Consider the following 17,594-nt stretch of genomic DNA (forward strand, 5'->3'; position numbering starts at 1 on the left):
TAGTTAAATATACAGTTTAAAGAAAATAATATCATGACAGCAACATAAAACCAATGGAAAGTACCGGCCAATTAATTCCTCCTCCTCCCTCCTCCCCTGTCCCAAGTGCTTTCTGATATTATATGTAGAAAAGACCCATCTACATATGTGCCTGGCCAGTGTGGCTCAGTGGTTGAGCATTGACCCATGAACCAAGAGGCCACTAGATCTATTCCCTGTCAGGGCACATGCCTGTGTTGTGAGCTTGATCCCCTGGGGGTGGGGAGGCAGCTGATTGATGTTTCTATCTCTCCATCCCTCTCCCTCCCCCGCCCCCTCTCAAATTAATAAAAACATATTTTTAAATAAAAGACCCATCTTTAGAATCCTGTCTGTTTTAGTCAACATGGTATACTCAGTGCCTCACACATAGCAGATTCTCAATAAATATGCTATTTTGCACAGCTGGAAGGAAGTGAATACTTCTTGGAGACCTATTATGTGCAATATCCTGCATGAAGTTATTTTCACATATATATCACCACGATTTTTCATATTTTTCATTGATATGGAAAGCTAGAGAAATGAAGCCTATTGACATGACAAAGTCTAGGGTGAGAGACAAGCTTTACATACTTGAGTCCCCTGTTTTGCCAGGTCACTCTGAGGTTTATAAACCAACAATGATGGCTGAGTTTTAACTTAAGATGATTTTTTCATCAGCTTCGTTGGTTCCTTTGTTTCTTCTGTGTGTGACATTTCAACTTTGCGACCTTGCTCTACCAAGGCCAGCTCGCCTGACTCTTACAGAGTCCACACAGTATAACAAAAAGATAATAAACTCTTTTTTCAAGGGAGCATGGATTCCAAGGAAAGAGATACAGCTTCCAGGATCTGGATCCTATCTAGTAGGTGTTCCAGGCAAATGCATCTAAAATTTCTTTGCATGCATTTATATTTGAAAATTCAATTTATCTGCAAAAGAAGGGGGCTGGACCAGGCAATTAAATCACATATTCAACTTTTTGCCTGGTACTAGGAATATAAAGAGATCCAAGACAAAAATAAAACCAAACTCCTGCCTTCAAAGGTATCACAGCCAACTGGGGTCACATTTTACGCTACTTCGAATATGCCTTTCCCGTCTAAAACACTATGAATCTATATACTGAGTTCCCAAATGTCAATTACACTAGCTCTGTAACAGTAATTTCAATGTGTGTTTGTTATCTCAGACCAGCTACAAGCCCCAAAGTGAAAGTGTGTGGCACATGAGGGAAATTATATTGGGTCTGAATGATCAATGGTTATAACAAACAGAATGAAAAAAGCAGACTATTTCTAAAAAACTTTCCTCTAAGTCTCACTTCAGCACCTGAACAGTAGGCGTGCTTATAGTTTCCATGACCCCTTTTCAGTTCTGGTTGTACTGATGAAGTACAATATTTGAACAATACGCTGGCAGACTTCAAATAGTGACTGAGATTACAGGTGGCAAAGTAGATTAAGAAATCGGACACCCTACCATACCTTACTCTGAGAACAAAGTCAGGTGTATTTATTTTATTGGACCGTTTGAATTTATTATAGGTTGCTCATAATTTCCTGTCTCATTTCTTTAGGGCTCTTGGAGTTTATGTCAGGATCTCTTAGGTTATCACAATGCTTCCCTCCTTTGTCCCAACATGTATGCCAACAGACTGAATTGACTCAGACAAAGTCCCCGGACAAAAATTGAAGGGGAAAATACCCAAAGCTTTAGTTGAAGAATGGCAGAAGGTTTGGAAAAAAATCTGAAAAAGCAATGAAGATGAAAATGGAAACTCTGTGAAAATTAATGTAGTGTAGAATTGGCGAACATACCACCTATTTCTTTAAACAAATAGAAGAAAGAACCCGCTTATGAGGTGCACCCAAATAATTCACAGGTGGTGAAACTATTAGAGTCCTGCAATTTCTTGCCTCAGAAGTGGAATAAATCTCCTGCATTATAAATGGCGTATGCTCATATGTGTGATTTTTCTACTATTTCCTTTCTCTCCACTATCCCCCTTTCCATGCACAAGGCCTTTTGGGTTTTATTGTAATTAATTTATTTTTAATGAGAACTTTAGAGAAAAATGTACTTGAGGAAGGGAGATGCAACCTACTATAGTAACTTCACTCACAGAAATATAATGTCAAATGGAATATGCTTGGTCTTTTTTCATGGTTCAGTTATTACAAAGTACGCACAATGTAGCGAAAACTTAGATTGAAGTCCGCCAGCACGATGCTCCAATGATAATGGGGCAGATGGAAACTCTCTAGATATTGGTCACACATAATTAATGGTAATTCTCACAATGATAAGAATTTGCTTTGAGAATAATTTTTCCCTAAGTAATTTATCTTACCAAAGAAACTATGCTAGGAGCATTATCTCAATCCGTTGAGATTTTGCTTCCCAGAAATTGTTGACTAAAAGTTTAGCTCAAATAAACTCACAAAAATAAAAAAAGTAAAATAAAGAAGCTATTCTAATGTGTTCTATTGCACAAATTGATATTCTGAACTATGGAAGTTGGGGGAAAATAATGTTTGAAGTCAAATAGCGACTGCTAATATCCATAAAAATAACACATTAGTAATCTGTAGGAAGCCATAATTTACATTTACACATGGATAAGAGAATTAAAAAGATAAAGTCTATGCAGGAACAGACAAGTTACTCGATGAGCCTTTCTGAGGGACAACTGAAAATAATAATATCCATCATAGGACCATTGCCTGTGGAAGTTTTTTTGAAATATTTAAAAAATAACTCTGACAACTCAATGTCCAATTAACTACCAAGCTCCTCATTGCAAGGACTGTGCCTTCATCTATCTTCCATGGAGCTTGGCTTTGTGTTGGGTATACAGCTGGTGACAGATAAATGATTTTTACATGAATTAAAGTAACCGCTTTAAATTTTACAGTACTTTGAAGCTTACAAAACACTTCAACATCTAATGCCGATTTGCCTCTCACGGCACCCTGGAGAGTTCAGTGGGATGGGCAAGAGTGCGTGATGAGTGGACAGAAGTTGGAGTGAGTTATGTGACTGGATCACAGAGATGGAATCAGTGCTACAGCTCAGATGGTTACACATTAAAACGAGTGTGACCTCTAGAAAAATGTACCCAAGGTAGTTTGAGGCTAAGTATACTTCAAAACTACATTTTAGCCAAAACCAGTTTGGCTCAGTGGATAGAGCGTCGGTCTGCGGACTCAAGGGTCCCAGGTTCGATTCCGGTCAAGGGCATGTACCTTGGTTGCAGGCACATCCCCAGTAGGGGGTGTGCAAGAGGCAGCTGATTGATGTGATGTTTCTCTCTCATAGATGTTTCTAACTCTCTATCCCTCTCTCTTCCTCTCTGTAAAAAATCAATAAAATATATATTTAAAAAAACAAACAAAAAAAACAAAAAAAAAACCCTACATTTTACTTCCTATGCTGCTATGTGACACATTTGCTTTCTGTGGGTGCATGCGTCTGTTTTCCTCTCTGTCACTTGTGCGCTCCTTGAGTTTCTGACACCTGTCTCTGGAACTGCTTTGGTGTTAGGCCTGTGTCTGCATCCTGGTACCTTTTCTTGTTTCCTTTGACTGCCCCTTGGGTCTGTGTGGTTCTGTGTCCTGGACCAGGTTGGTTGGTCCTGCTCTGCTCCAGGAGGCCAGACTCCAGCTGTTGACCACAGTCCTGCTGTCTTGGTTCCTCTCCTCATTTATTACTGCTCCACTCGCTCCTGAAGCCCATGTTTAAAAAGGGATGTGAACCCATTTTTCCTGTTTGTCCTGCAGAACTGGCACATATACACCCCCAAGTACTCAGCACATTCTGGGTCTGTGATAAGGTGCAAGCTACACAGACTGAATCACCTTTAGGATGACTTGGCATCTTATTTCAATTTTCCTGCATAATATATCAAAAGTAGTATCAGTACTTATATATCAATGAGTACTAGTCTGCTTATCATCTAAATTAGAAGCATATGTTAATTGAAAAGGTTTTTAGTTTAATAAATAACACCTTCCCGCAATCGCAATTCTCAGTGTTTTAACACAACAAAGGTTTGTTTCTTGCTCGAGGTTAAATGAATGTTCATAGATGTGCCTCTATGGGGGTGGCGGTTTGGGGTTCTGCTCCATATAGTTATTCAGGGACTGAGGCTTTCGACTTGGTGGCTTTGCCATTCCCTACTCTCTTGAAGTTCTTTACTAAATTCTCAGCATCCAATAGGCAGGAAAACAGAGTCTTTGGTGCTTAGAGGGTTACATGAGAGATGCCAGGCCTACAAGTGCCATATTTCATGTCTAACTCTAATCCGTAGACCAGAACTCAGTCATATTGCTCCATCCACTCACAGAGAAGGCTAGGAAATACAGTTTATCCTGTGCCAAGTAGTAAAAAGAAATGAGTTTTTGTGACTCCATAGCATTATCTCTGCTAAAATTAGAGTTTATAACTACCTTCCAGTTTTATAAAACTGTGGCTATTATAAATGTCATTTTCTTCCTGAGGATCAATTTCATAAAAACAAATACTTGGAAACTAAATGAATTATAAGAGATATAAAACATGCAAAATTCATTCTAATTAACAACAGCAGAAGAGATTCTTGCTCAATTGCTATTCAGGTGTTTAAGAGAGAGAGAAAAACAAAATAGACGTCTTCACCTTGACATTTATTAGGATTGTTGACTTGGTCCTACCAACATTAGAATTAGTGAAATGCTTCATATGTGAGGTGGTTGTTCACATTTTCCCTTTTTACATGTATTTTCTTTTCACCTTCTTTTGCCAAGTCATTCTTATTCATCCATTTATTCATTCATTACAAAACATGTATTGGGATCTAATGACCAGACATCCTGAGAGGAGTGGGAGGAACAAGTCATCCCTTCTGTTGTCACTCACATCTTTGTGGAGTAGACAGACATGTAAGTACAATATGAGATTCAGAAAGTCAGTGATAAATGCAAGGAAGCACAAGAGCTAGAAGTCACAATTAAAAATAGCATGGAGAATATAATTAAGTATTTATGCCTCTGAAAAACAATTATTAAATGCTGTCTATACATGCAGCTAAATATTGGTGGAATTTGGGGTGGGGGTAGTCAAGTGGAGAAATTACAGTACTTCTTCTAAAGAAGGTTAAATAAGATAAGATCTATTTCTATGACTGAAAGAGACTATTAATAAATATAGGAAAATATTCCAACTGATTTATAAATACGGAGCTTCTGGAAATACATCAAATAAAAAGCCAGAGGTTGTTGCTGGCTGCAGACTACTATCGTCGGGACATCTTTATGACATGGCCAGAAAACGTCTAATGGGCTTACATGCTGGGCACTCCGGTTAGCAAAGTCACGGGGAGGGGAAGCCAGAACAGCTAAGCTTTATTCAATGTAGGTTTCAAGCTTGAAGTTCGGGAATTGGGGGAGAGTTAGTCATTTATTTTTGAGCTCATGGAAAGAAGGGGTTGATAGCGACAGCTCACCCCAGTTAGCAGGCAGGCTCCCCACACAGCTGTGCTGGCCTATTTCAATTAGGATCCTTTAGGACTGAGATCACCCCTGGTATGCCAGTCCTAAGCCGCTCATGAGCCAGTACTGCCAATCAAGCCCAAATTCAACCACATGGTATGGTTGTTATGATGTAGACAGAAAATGACATGGACTTGTCTCATTCTGGGGAAAACTTAAAGTCTGAAGCCAGTAAAAATGGCAAGACTGCAAAACTTAATTTAGACACATTTTCCTGCGATTATCTCAACACAATTAACCAGTAGGTTACTCATGATGATTCAAGGAATGCTCTCACTAAAAAAAAAAAAAAAAAAAAAAAGACTGTGCTTTTCATGCTATGAAGAGGTCTCTTTTGAGTCACTCTGCTCATGAGAACACAAGAACCCACAGAATATGCATAATGAGGGAAGGGTAGAATAAAACTTAAATAATTAGATGGGAGAAACTTAAATAATCAGACCCAGAACCCGAAATAGACACATTTAAAGCAGAGTTGTCACTGGACTATACATACGAAGTTAGAAAACACCAAATACGTATGGAGAATTAGAGGACTGTGTGATAGTCTCTATAAGTTCTTTCTTCTCTTAATTTAGTTCAAAACCAGTTCTGATGCCTGTATATACGAGACACTCTACTAGTTGTTGCAGAAAATGCAGAGATTCACAGGACACTGTATTTTTTCCTGAAATAGTTTCAAATTATATTTTGATTAAGCTATTATAAAGGGGAGAATCAAAACACCAGATCACGTCTCATCCAAATATAAATCCTGTGCCAAATGCACCAATGTAAACTGGGTTAAAAAATGAGTTCCAAGTCTAAGGGTTAACCACACTTTGCTGATTAAAATTGCACAAATTAAATCTCCTTCAATTTTGTTATAAGGATGTAAGGATGAAGTTTGTGCTGCTCCTCAGTTTGAGTAACAGCCTATCCCATGACATGCTAGAGAAGTGCTTTCTGGCTTAGTCATGCATATGGATAAAGGGGGAATCAATATGTGTTAACACTCGCTGAAATGCACAGATACATTTGTTTATTCACTCTCTCACAAGTCTTCAACATCCACGTCGTTTTTTCAAGGAAGAAAATTCCTGGTGTAACAGGATTCTTTTGTAGTTCACTAGTGACCACTATTGGACATACTTCCCTCAACTTATATAAAGCAATCGGACTGGTTCACATGAAAATAATAACGGAGACCAGAAAGTGGTCCTGAACAGACCAGACACTAAAAACAGAAGCCTGAGAAAACAAAAATGCAGCTGACCATGTCTAGACAAGAAACTGCAAAAACATGAAGAAAATAATGTGAAAAGAAATGCCTCACTGTTTTGCAGATTTATGTAAAAAAAAAAATCCTTACATTTGATTTAAAGACAATCTAGGCATGATAATAAACAATAGATATAAAAAGGTGTTTGTGCACACACACACACACACACACACACACACACACACACACACCTCTCATTGGAGCAGGCCACAGTCGGCTGTAAATAGGGATTTAACATTCATTCCACAAGCTAATGGTGCTTCTAGCCATCCAAGATAGATCCACTTAGATAATAGTGGAGGAGAGTGCCAGAGTGACTGAAGGGAATGGGCTATTGTGTTTGACTAGTTTCCATGTATAAATTAGTGCAGAGAAGAGAAAGAAATTCAACAGAAAAACACATGTACTTTATTATAATTCTGAGTGTTACTCTTGCAACTCCCACAATAGCAGGCGAAAGTGCTTCAAACCACTTAAAAGAAACAAAAAGCAAATGCAAATTTGGTTAAATGCCTTTCTGACAAGGAGTGATTTGACTTCAAGTTTGGATGGACACATATGTCAATGGCTGGTCATGGTTTCTGCCACATTCTTTTTGAGCTGAACAATCGGGACAGAAAAAGGAGAATGCAAAAGGGAAGCAGGGTGGGAAGATGTGGAAAGTTGGGTGATGTGGCTTAATTTGACCTGAAAATCAGGATGGAAACCTCTTGGTCAGTACTACTGTCCTACTGTGTCCAGAATAAAAATGAAGTCTATGGTGTATGAGCTTTGCATGAAAGTGTGGGTGGTAACCTAAACTAGATACAATAGACACAGGGACTGCATTCTCTCAGGAACAATGCTCCAGATAAAAAGGGCTTTGGTGAGCCACATTGGAGATTTGTACACACTCACGGACCACAGCATGATACGGATGATTCAGCTGCCAGTGATATGAAGGCTGTTTTGAAGTAGAAACTGGCTTGCCGCTAAAACAGAGTGTTTTCCAACTAAGTTAAAGGGATCTTTCAAAATTGCTTAAATTAATCCCAAGAGTAGACAGACTCTTGTATAAAAGAACTACAGAAAAAAAAAAAAGCCCACAAGGCAACCAGTTCAATTTCTCTATCTAGACGGAATGTTGAGTTGTCAATGTTACACTTCTAGTTCTAAGTCAACTAAAGATCAGTCTAAAGGTCACTTTCTCTTAGGCCAATAACTCAATTTTGGTTACAAAGCTAAAGGGGGGCAGTTAATGAGCAAATGTAACAACTGTGTATAATATTGTACACATCTTTAATGGGCAAGATGATGCAAGAAGCCTACGTATCTCAAAGTCCACAGACCAACCCATGCCATTGATTCCATCATTGCTAAATAATTTATAACCACAGTAAAAAGCAAACAAGTTCTGTTCTCTCCATTATGTGTTTGATTTGGGGACTCAAATATAAGCTTATTTCCTTATCTCTAAAATGGGTTTTAAAATGTCTTATGTGCAAGGTTATTGTGTGGATGCTTTGTAATGCTTTTCAAACAACCGGCCTAGAGTTTGGCCCTTTCAGACACACCGTACCCGGCACAGGGGCATATCTTGGCACTCGCCAGTTCTCTCTTTTTTATTTTTTTTTTCTACCATAACTCTAAGGAGCCCTGCTCATTTAAATACAGGTATGAAACAAACCTGGATTTGATTTCATTTTATCCTTAATACAATTATTGTAATTGAAACAAAATATGTTTTATGTTTTAAACCTGAAATAAGTCTCATTATGTGCTCAAATATACATTTGAATAGTCAAGATATCAAAGAGGGATATAATGCATTTACCAAATGGATAGCAAAACAATCTATTTCTGAATGGGAAAGTTTTTTCCAATGTAAAATGAGATCATACTTCATATGGAAGATACCAAAAAAGTAATGTGTACTGGTAATTTGCTTTATGATACAATTAGATGGGAACATACACATACTTTTAAAAAAATCACAAAGAAAAAAAATAAAAAAGACGAGGCAACCTAATGGTGTGTATGTAAGTAACACCTCCCATATGGAAAAAATGAGACACCTTTCATAAATTGCTTGCTTCAGTAGTCATAAAGCACACCTAGACATTCTGCTTTTTATATCCCTCCAAACAGCTAAAACTTACAGTGCATTCATGCTTAAAATTCAGTTCACCCTTAAATTTTCAAGAAATCTTAAAAATACATTTCTGTATTTACAGCCTTTGCAATGTAGCATCATGATGTCCTGGCTATAATGATGCAAATAAGTGGAAATGTATAAAATTGTTAATCGCTGGCTGATTACTCTATCTGATGAATCTTCAATTTGTACCAAATGGCTTACTTCCCTTCTTCATAATTATAGTGCAGATCAAATTTGTCAGAGTGTAATCAGAACAAAACATTCCTTCACCATCGACGAATCACTGCAACCTCCATAATTCGCTGCCTGTTTACCTTGCCCCCTCCTGGCCTTGTTGCCTCCTGAGGATGTGCGGGCATCCATAAATGTCACGGGGAGAGCTACAATCACGTTCGTTTGGAACCAGTGTGTGCACATTTTGGAATCAAACCTTCAGATGAGGTTTACTAAGCTGCCTGCCCAGAACACTCTGGTTTAAAAAATGTGCATTGCTATTAATATTTTGAGTGTAGATTTTTTTTGGACAGTAAATGTTCATTTTCTGCCCATAAAACCAAGTATGAGTCACAATGGAACATTTACTTTGAGTCAAAAATGCAGTGTGTGCTGATGTTCCAGAGCAGAGCATCTTATCACTGCGACTGTGGAGGGCAGCCGTACAGAAAGTCAGCATTTTCTTCTTCTTCAAAAGCAGATCTGAGATCAAAGACCATAATCCCCAATTCATAAATAGCAGCATTAACTTGTATCCATACACGACTTGGAGTAATTATGAGCTATAATCTGGGCTGGCTGCAAAGAGGCGCGCATTCCCTCTTTTACCTGGTTCCGCAGCACATGGTCACAGAGGGAAAAGAGCTCTTAAAAGGCAGCGGGGGAAGCCCCTCATAGCCCGTCCTTCAGAAAACTCCAGGAACACAGCGGTGAGCGAGTTTGATCTGAGGACGCCTGTCATCCAGATTCCAAGCATACACACCATCCTTTACACAGTCCCCAGCTCGCAAACTCTGTGCAGTCTATCCCAAAGTCCGTGTCTCGATATTATTAGAGACCTCTCACTGATCCCACAACGTCTGGCAGACTTTATTTCGCTTGAGAAGTTGGGGTTAAAGTTCTGAAAGAATTTTTTTTTTAATCCCGTAAATTATTTTACCTGGCGTGTGAAGATCAAGATACACCACAACCCCCCCCCCCCCTCACCACACACACACACACAGGGCACCCCAACAGCACCCAGACTAAATGGCAATAGCAATGTATAAAAAGGAAAAGGCATTTACCAGGAGCAGGAAAGCCAGAAAGAGGAGCGGTGTGCCAGGAGTTGCCCGACGGCAGCATTCCATGCTTGGATCCTTGCCGGAATCTGGATCGGACACCGAATAAGCTGCTAAGTGCTCCTCTGCCTGCTGTCACATCCAGTCCCGGTGCTAACACTCCAGCCCTGCCTATCAGCTTCCATCAGCCCCGCTCACATTTCCTGACTAGGGGTGGGTGGGTAGGTGGATGGGTGGGGGGTAAGCTGAATGGAATCTCTCTCGGAGCAGGCAGCCAGCCAATCAGGCTCCTGCTAATCAGACATGCTGAATAACAAAGCCAGGGGGACAGAGAAAGTGTAACAGTGCGAGCAAAAAAAAAAAAAAAAAAAAAGAAGGGGAAAAGGACGAAAAAGAAAGGAGAGCAGAGCGCGCAGCAGAGCCAGAAGAGAAATGCAAAAGATGCAGAACTACAAATGATGACGCCAAGCCCTGTGCTAGGAACTAACCTGGTTAGCTCTTTGTGAGATGCATTGCTCTTTGCCATTTGCTTGTGCCGATGCCTGCTGCTTTGTAAAGTACAGTAGCTCCCTGTGACTCTGTATTGTTCCATTCAGGAGAGAAACTTAATCCCTGTCAATATATAACATATGCCATAAAGGGAGAGAGAATCATAGACAAAACCTGACTTACTGTGCCCTTTAAATGTGTGCTGTACAACGGCTTTATTCCTCTTCCATAAAGTTGTTCTTTATTTTTCCCCTTGACTTGGAGAAGGGAGACTATATAAATTTTTGAAAGTTACTCACTGAACCTAAATAGTGGCATAAGTTACTTAGTGTATTAATGACTTGATCTAAAAAAAAAAAAATTAAAAAAAGGAAGTTGATTCTTTGTAAAGTGACAATTTAAAACACCCAAGATTTACTAAGGCTAAAGGCACAATTAGAAATTTAGAATCCACTCGTTTAAAAAGAAGCCCTTAACAAAGGCAGGGATGACTGGCACTGAAATTTGAGGTTGAAGAACAGCCTGCTTTTGACACATGGCCAACTCTCAACTGTCTGCGTTAGGAGGGGAGGGGGAAAAAAAGGATGAATTAAATCCTCAGTTAATCCCCAAACCTTTTAACCGACAGACAGTTTCAGCCTCCTCCTTCGTGTCCTTTATCAGAGCTGCTGTAATGCAGCAGGAAAAGCTGAAGTGAGTTTTGCCTCCTTTTTCTCTCCCTCCTGCAGTGGATGGAGAGATGACCCTCCAGGTCCAGCCCAGCCTGGAGGAAGTGCTAACAAGCAGTGAAATGATGACAAGGCCAAGGGCAGGGCAGGAAGCTTCTGAGTCCCGTTAATCCACCAGTGAGCAGATTCCACTCTACCAGAGGGGATTTTATTACAGTTTTAGGAAAGTGTCAAGTGTCCAACAAGGACGTCTTTCTCCTTATCTGCTAAGGAAATCACTGGGTTTTTGAAAGAATGAAATAGCAAACTTGGCCTTACATTTCCATAGGTGTGTCGCCAGGAAGTTTTTCCTTTGTAGATCTCTTGATAGGCTATTTATGGTAGAAGACACTTAGAACTAATGTTCTTTCCTTTCGTTAATAAAAAAAAAATTACCGACATGAGGCATGAAACACACAAATATGGAAAACCTGATGAAGCCACAGTAGGCATGTGAATACAGGCAGGTCTGCCTATACACAGATCTGCAGTGCTGCTTTTCAGAAAGGTGAGGAAAAGCAGGTTGTTCAACTTCAGGCTACTGACTTCGTATGATATATCAATTAAAGACAGCAGAGCTTTACAATTCCCATTTTTAACCTGTGAGGAAAGTCAAGGGCATACAAGGATCCACCGTCTCTTCACCTAGGAAAATGGATAGTACAAATCCACACCACAGAGGCCCTGTTCCTCAAGTGTGCTTTCCTCTTTCACAAACATTTATTTCATGAATCTCTCAAAAACTGGTGAAGGCTCATAAGCTGAAGAGTATTCATGAGTAACTGTAAAAATACTTGAATGGTGTGATCTGAAGTCTTTATCATATTACAAATGGATTGATTGAAATAACCTTTCATTTATGAAGCGGTGTTACATCTCTCTCTGTTACACATCAGAGCTTTCTGCCACCGGGTTTTTTCTTCCATCAGAGTTACTAGTTGTAGAATTCCAACTAGTTCTGTAAAAAAAAAAAAAAAAAAAACGGAATATTTTATCTCACACCTAAACTTCACTCACGAGGCAGGTCAATAGGGAAGAAGAGGTGGTGGAGAAGGAATAATAGCAAAAATGGTAAAGGTACTATACCATTTGTAGAAGAATAGAAAAAATTGCTCTGATAAGAGAATAACTGGTAGCCACTTATATGCTAGTCTAGATGCCTTCCTGCTTTGGAAATAAATATTGTCTCGATGGCTGATTCAGAGATTTTCTTTGGAGCTTTGATGGACATGTTAATGTACAGCAAGATGGTCACTACAACACTCACCTTATAAGTTATAGTACAATATGTTTTAAGTCAAGCTCTAAACCATTTCTTGACTGTCAGGAGGATGCCCACCATAGTGTCTCCTGCTTCTGGTCCCTATGCCTGTAGCATTCCCTTTCCTGCTGGGGGATGTCCCGAGGAATGAGGAAAAGCAGTTGCACAGTCAAGCATTAAGCGTTGCAGAGCAAACTCCAAGCTTACTCTGACTTCAGAAATAGGAGAACAAAACCAGGGTGGGTTAGGGTGATGGAGGTGAAGCTTTGGCATGAGCTAATTTTGATAACTAGTGAAGTTTATGTGATATCTTTAAAGTTTACAAACTTATTTTATACCCACAATCCCATTTGACCTTTATGACTACTCTGTGAAGTTGGTTAAGTAACTCACCCCATTTTATCTAAGTGAAAACTGAGGCTCAGAGAAGTGAAGTGACTTGCCTCAGGCACCACTGGTTAGAACTGGACTTTGAAAGACGTCTTCTGACTTTTACTCTCTCTCATCATTTATATATACTCATCCATGCATATATTATATGTGTGTGTGCGTGTGTGTGTGTGTGTGTGTGTGCGCGTGCGCGCGCGTGCGCACATACACACTTTCAGATGTTGGTAGTGGTGTCATAGTGGTTGAGGGGATTGTTTACAGTGAAGGCAAAGGAGCAGGAGGCAGGCTGCCCAGGTTTACTATAGATACACGCTACCTGACAGTGGAAAATATCAAATTAGTGTATAACTTCTCTGCCTCCTATCTGAGTCATTTCTAAAACCTTTATCAGAACCGAGGAAAAATGACATCAAACCCTAGGTAATCTAGCTCCATGCGAATGCTAACGGCAGCCTGGGAAAGGCCTCTTATGGCATCTGAGCGGGGCGTTGGCCCAGTTCCTTTTTTCCTCTTCAGGTATCTAAATTAAAGCCGTCTGCCAGTGTCTGAGCAGCGGCAGCGGCAGCGGCAGCCCCGGCTGCTGTAATACTGGTTACCGGCTCCCTGCACAATATATTAGGTGAAATGAAAGCAGAAGCAAGAGTGTCAGGGCTGTCTGAAGCATCATTCCAAATGGTATGGATTTAACAATACTTAATTTAAAAAACACCAGCTTGGACAGGAGCAAGCTGTTAACATTCAGTGTGCTTTATGGCAGGAAAGAGTGAGCTAAACTCTCGGAATTTCTCTCCCTGGGGAGAGTACGTTACAGTGTTCACGCTGGAGCCACCTGTCTCTTCCTGAGGTTGGGCCTTCTCACATGGCCCGCCAGTTGCAGTAACTGGGGTAAAGAGGGCAGAGGGTCTTCTGGAAAGAACTCAGGGATGGGGAGCATTGACGACCTGGGTAAGGCCTCATCTACCCTCTTGAAAGAGGTGGTTATGGTGGCATCTGAGCCTTACTGTCCTCACGGAAGTTGTGTGATGTCCCTAGCTAATTCTGAAAATTAAAGGGAGGAAAAATGGTGTGTGAATGAATACGATAAAACTACAAGAAGCTGACTGCTGGTCTCAGGGACAGAGCTGGAATTTGAGCGGGTGACTGTAGCTCTCCAATTCACCTAATACCCAGCTAGCACACTAAGCGATTGGAGTGTTTGCTAAAATTTTCAAATCATCTTTCACACATAACCTAGAGTAATATAAGCAGAAACTCTATAAGGTAGATAGTAATTATTATTCTCAATGACTGATGAGGAAACTAGTGCTTTTATAATAAGTAGGTTCATCAAAGTTACTTATTAGCAGGTGAAAAATTGGACTGTAGCTAAGTGGTTTGACTTTGCCCTGGCAACTCTCTGAGAAGTTGATGAAAATAGTTACATTTATTGAGTCTTTCACATGCCAGGCACTGTTCTAACTTTATACTTATTATTTCTTTTAATTATCACAACAACTCTATAATATAGGTACACTTTTTATCCGCATATGGATGTTATTTATGGCAGATCAGCATCCACATTCACCCCAACCAGTGCCTTCCTGAAACACAGAGGCCAGAAACCAAGAAACTACATTTCCCAGACTCCCTTGAGGCTAGGGCATTGGATGTACTAGTAACTTAGATTTGGCCACTCAGAAACACTTCCATAAGATTTGGAAGGTGGAAGTGAGGGAGGCAGAGACCACACTTTGCTCTTTTGCTTGTAAAAATGACTACAGAGTAATGTGCTTTGTCTGCAGCCATGCTAGCCATTCACTACACTTGTAGGTGGCAAGAGGTAGTTCTAGATGGATCAAAGAATGTGGGCAAAGTTCTTAAAGCCCTTGCATTTCCATTCAGCAGGGGACTTCCTGGTTATGAAAGAGGCAGCTGCTCCTGTGGTGATCTGCTGCTACAGAGTACCATGAGAGTCTTCAGAAAGTTCAAACCAGAGACTTTTTCCAATTTTCTGTTAGTTGATTAACACCCCATAAGATAATACTTTATGCTTAGACTAGAGGCCCAGTACACCATTTCCTGCATGGGTGGGGTCCAGCTGGCCACCCTGATCTGCCAGCGGGGGCTGGGGACTGGACGGGGGATGGGGGAGGCGGGGACTCGGGAGATTGGCCCGCCAGCCCCGCCCCCTGGTCGAACTCCGGTCAAACTCCCAGTTGAGGGGACAATTTGCATATTACCCTTTTATTATATAGGATTAGAAAGGATAAACTCTGTTCTCTGGAACAGAATCCTTTACTGATATATCCCCTTTAACAGAGGAGAAGACTGAGGCCCATAGAATTAAATAACTTGCCTAAGATCACATACCCAGAGAGGGGAAAGGCCAAGATCTGAACCCAGGCCATCAGTGTTCCTAACCATTAAGCAACACTGTCCCTTTGTAGATCAAAGGGCCATGGGAATTTAGAGAAGAGAGACGTCATTGCCAGTTTGAAAACTTAGTGAGAAGTTCCCAAGCAGAAGAAATAGAAATTGAAAAAGATCTTGAGATACAGAGTCCTTTAAGAGATGAAAAGAAAAGGGCTTTTTGCAGGTGAGAACAGAGTAAGCAGAGAGAAGACAGGAACATGTGAGACGTAGGCTTTTACTGACCCTGACCCACACTACTTTAGACTGTTTAAAGGGGGAAAACATGTTTTTAAATTCTTTATCCCACAGTCTTCCTTTCCCTACAAAGTGTCTAGCACTGCATGTTCCATATGGAAGGAACATAGCACATTTTAAAATTTGGTTTGATTTCTTTCTAGCTACCCAAAACACTGAGCCTCAGCTCACATTTTTTCCTATTGTCTGCAATGCTTAATTCAGGGCTTCTCACACAGTAGGTACTTGGTTTGAATCTGTGACCCCAGCCAGTGGCAGAGAGGAATTCTGAAGACCGCTTGGTGTAGTGCAAAGAACCCAGATTTTGGAGCCGTCCCACTGATTACCAAAAACACATCAATGAAATAAGCTGCTTGAAGTGTCTGAGCCCAGTTGTGTTGGTTTTGTTTTTGTGTTAAGCTGTTAAATGATGAGAGTAACACTCAGCACCATAGGGCTGTTGTGGGCAGTGGAGTGAGGGATTTGCAGTCTAGCTCAGAGCCTGATACCAAGTAAGAGCTCAATAAATTGTTACCATGGTAGATGGTGGGCTCCCAGACTGCGAGAGGGCGCAGGCCGGGCTGAGGGATCCCCCCGAGTGCACGAATTTTTGTGCAATGGGCCTCTAGTCGAATTATAGTCAACAAACACTTATAGAGCACCTACTGTGTGCAAGGCATGATAAGTAGAGAATCTGGCAACAGATACACTGCCTTTTGTAGCCTTTTTGACATAGAGAGACACCACATTAATGGCTGACATTTGAATTATGGTTGCAATATTCATATATTAAACCCAAATGTAATATATAAATCCAAGACCCTTGATTCTTAGCTCAGTACTATTTCCATGACATCATCCTCTACAGATAAAATAATTATACCAGAGCCAGACAATAAGGTGAAGGGGTGTTAACAGATTTATAGACAATACAGAGAGAGTGGGATTAAAGTACAAAAGCCAAATTCCTCAGCTTGGCATTCAAGGACGCCCTGCTCTGCTTCCAGTACCAGGACAACAGAAAGTCATGCTCCGGCCCAAGGGAGACACCTGATATTGCCCCAGGACGCCAAGCTCTCCCACTTCCATATATTTGTCCCTTCTGTCCCTTCTGCCTGGAAGGCCCTTACTCTCATCTCTGCCTCAAAAGTGTAGCCCTAATGTCAGTTTCTCCACAAGGCCTAGTACATAATTGACATTAGATAAATACTTGTCAAAGTAACATATGAGTTAGTGAACATATGCTATGTCTACCAATATGGTAGCGAGAAAAAAAAAAAAAAAAAGCAAAAGCAAAAAAAAAAAAAAAAGCACTCAGGAGAGTTACAAAAGAAAACATGGCCTCTGAAAACTGAGGCAAATCTAAATTAAAATTGAATAAAATTTGAATTTCAAAATAGCAATTAAACCACAGAAAACCAGAGTTCTCTTTCTCTAAAATAAAATAGATCATTGTGAGCCTGTAATTTTATTCCCGTTATATGTTGGTTGTATTTGCTAACACCAAGTGGAAGAATGGTTTCCCTGTTAAGTTAGAAAGTTTATCTCGTATCACAATTATAAATACTGTCAAAACTATAAAACACTGTCAAATAATGAAATCTTGAAAAACAACCTATAAACCTATAACTAAAAATAACTTATAATATAGTGGTTTTTTGTTCGTTTGTTTTTTTTAGGTTTCATAAAAGGACATGTAGTTGGTAGGTAAAACTGGATATTTTACCTTTCCTACTTGAAAATGTGGTAGGCCTTTCTTTTGAAAAAAAAATTCATGAAGAAACTTTGAAATTGGTAAGTATGGCAAAAGGGAAAAATTATACAGAATAAAAACATAAAGAATTAAATACAAGCCAATAACAACAAGAACATTACCAAAATGCAGGTGTTTTGACAG

General features: G+C 40.0%; 1 protein-coding gene across 2 annotated transcripts in view; it reads right to left on the reverse strand.

Annotated features, from left to right (window-relative positions):
- ADAMTSL1 (ADAMTS like 1) overlaps window positions 1–17,594 on the reverse strand; it is an 882,329-nt gene that overhangs the window by 378,640 nt on the left and 486,095 nt on the right. Inside the window, exon 1 of one of the 2 annotated variants that reach the window (XM_008145030.3) lies at window positions 10,232–10,409. The exons of the other annotated variant lie outside the window; for it this stretch is intronic. Within the exon in view, the coding sequence (XP_008143252.2) occupies window positions 10,232–10,294 (63 nt within the window). The 5' untranslated portion in view covers window positions 10,295–10,409. Of the gene's footprint in view, window positions 1–10,231; window positions 10,410–17,594 lie in introns of those variants that run through there. 2 annotated transcript variants of the gene reach the window in all.

Source organism: Eptesicus fuscus, chromosome 15 (genome assembly GCF_027574615.1).
Source record: "Eptesicus fuscus isolate TK198812 chromosome 15, DD_ASM_mEF_20220401, whole genome shotgun sequence".
Classification (NCBI taxonomy): domain Eukaryota; kingdom Metazoa; phylum Chordata; class Mammalia; order Chiroptera; family Vespertilionidae; genus Eptesicus; species Eptesicus fuscus.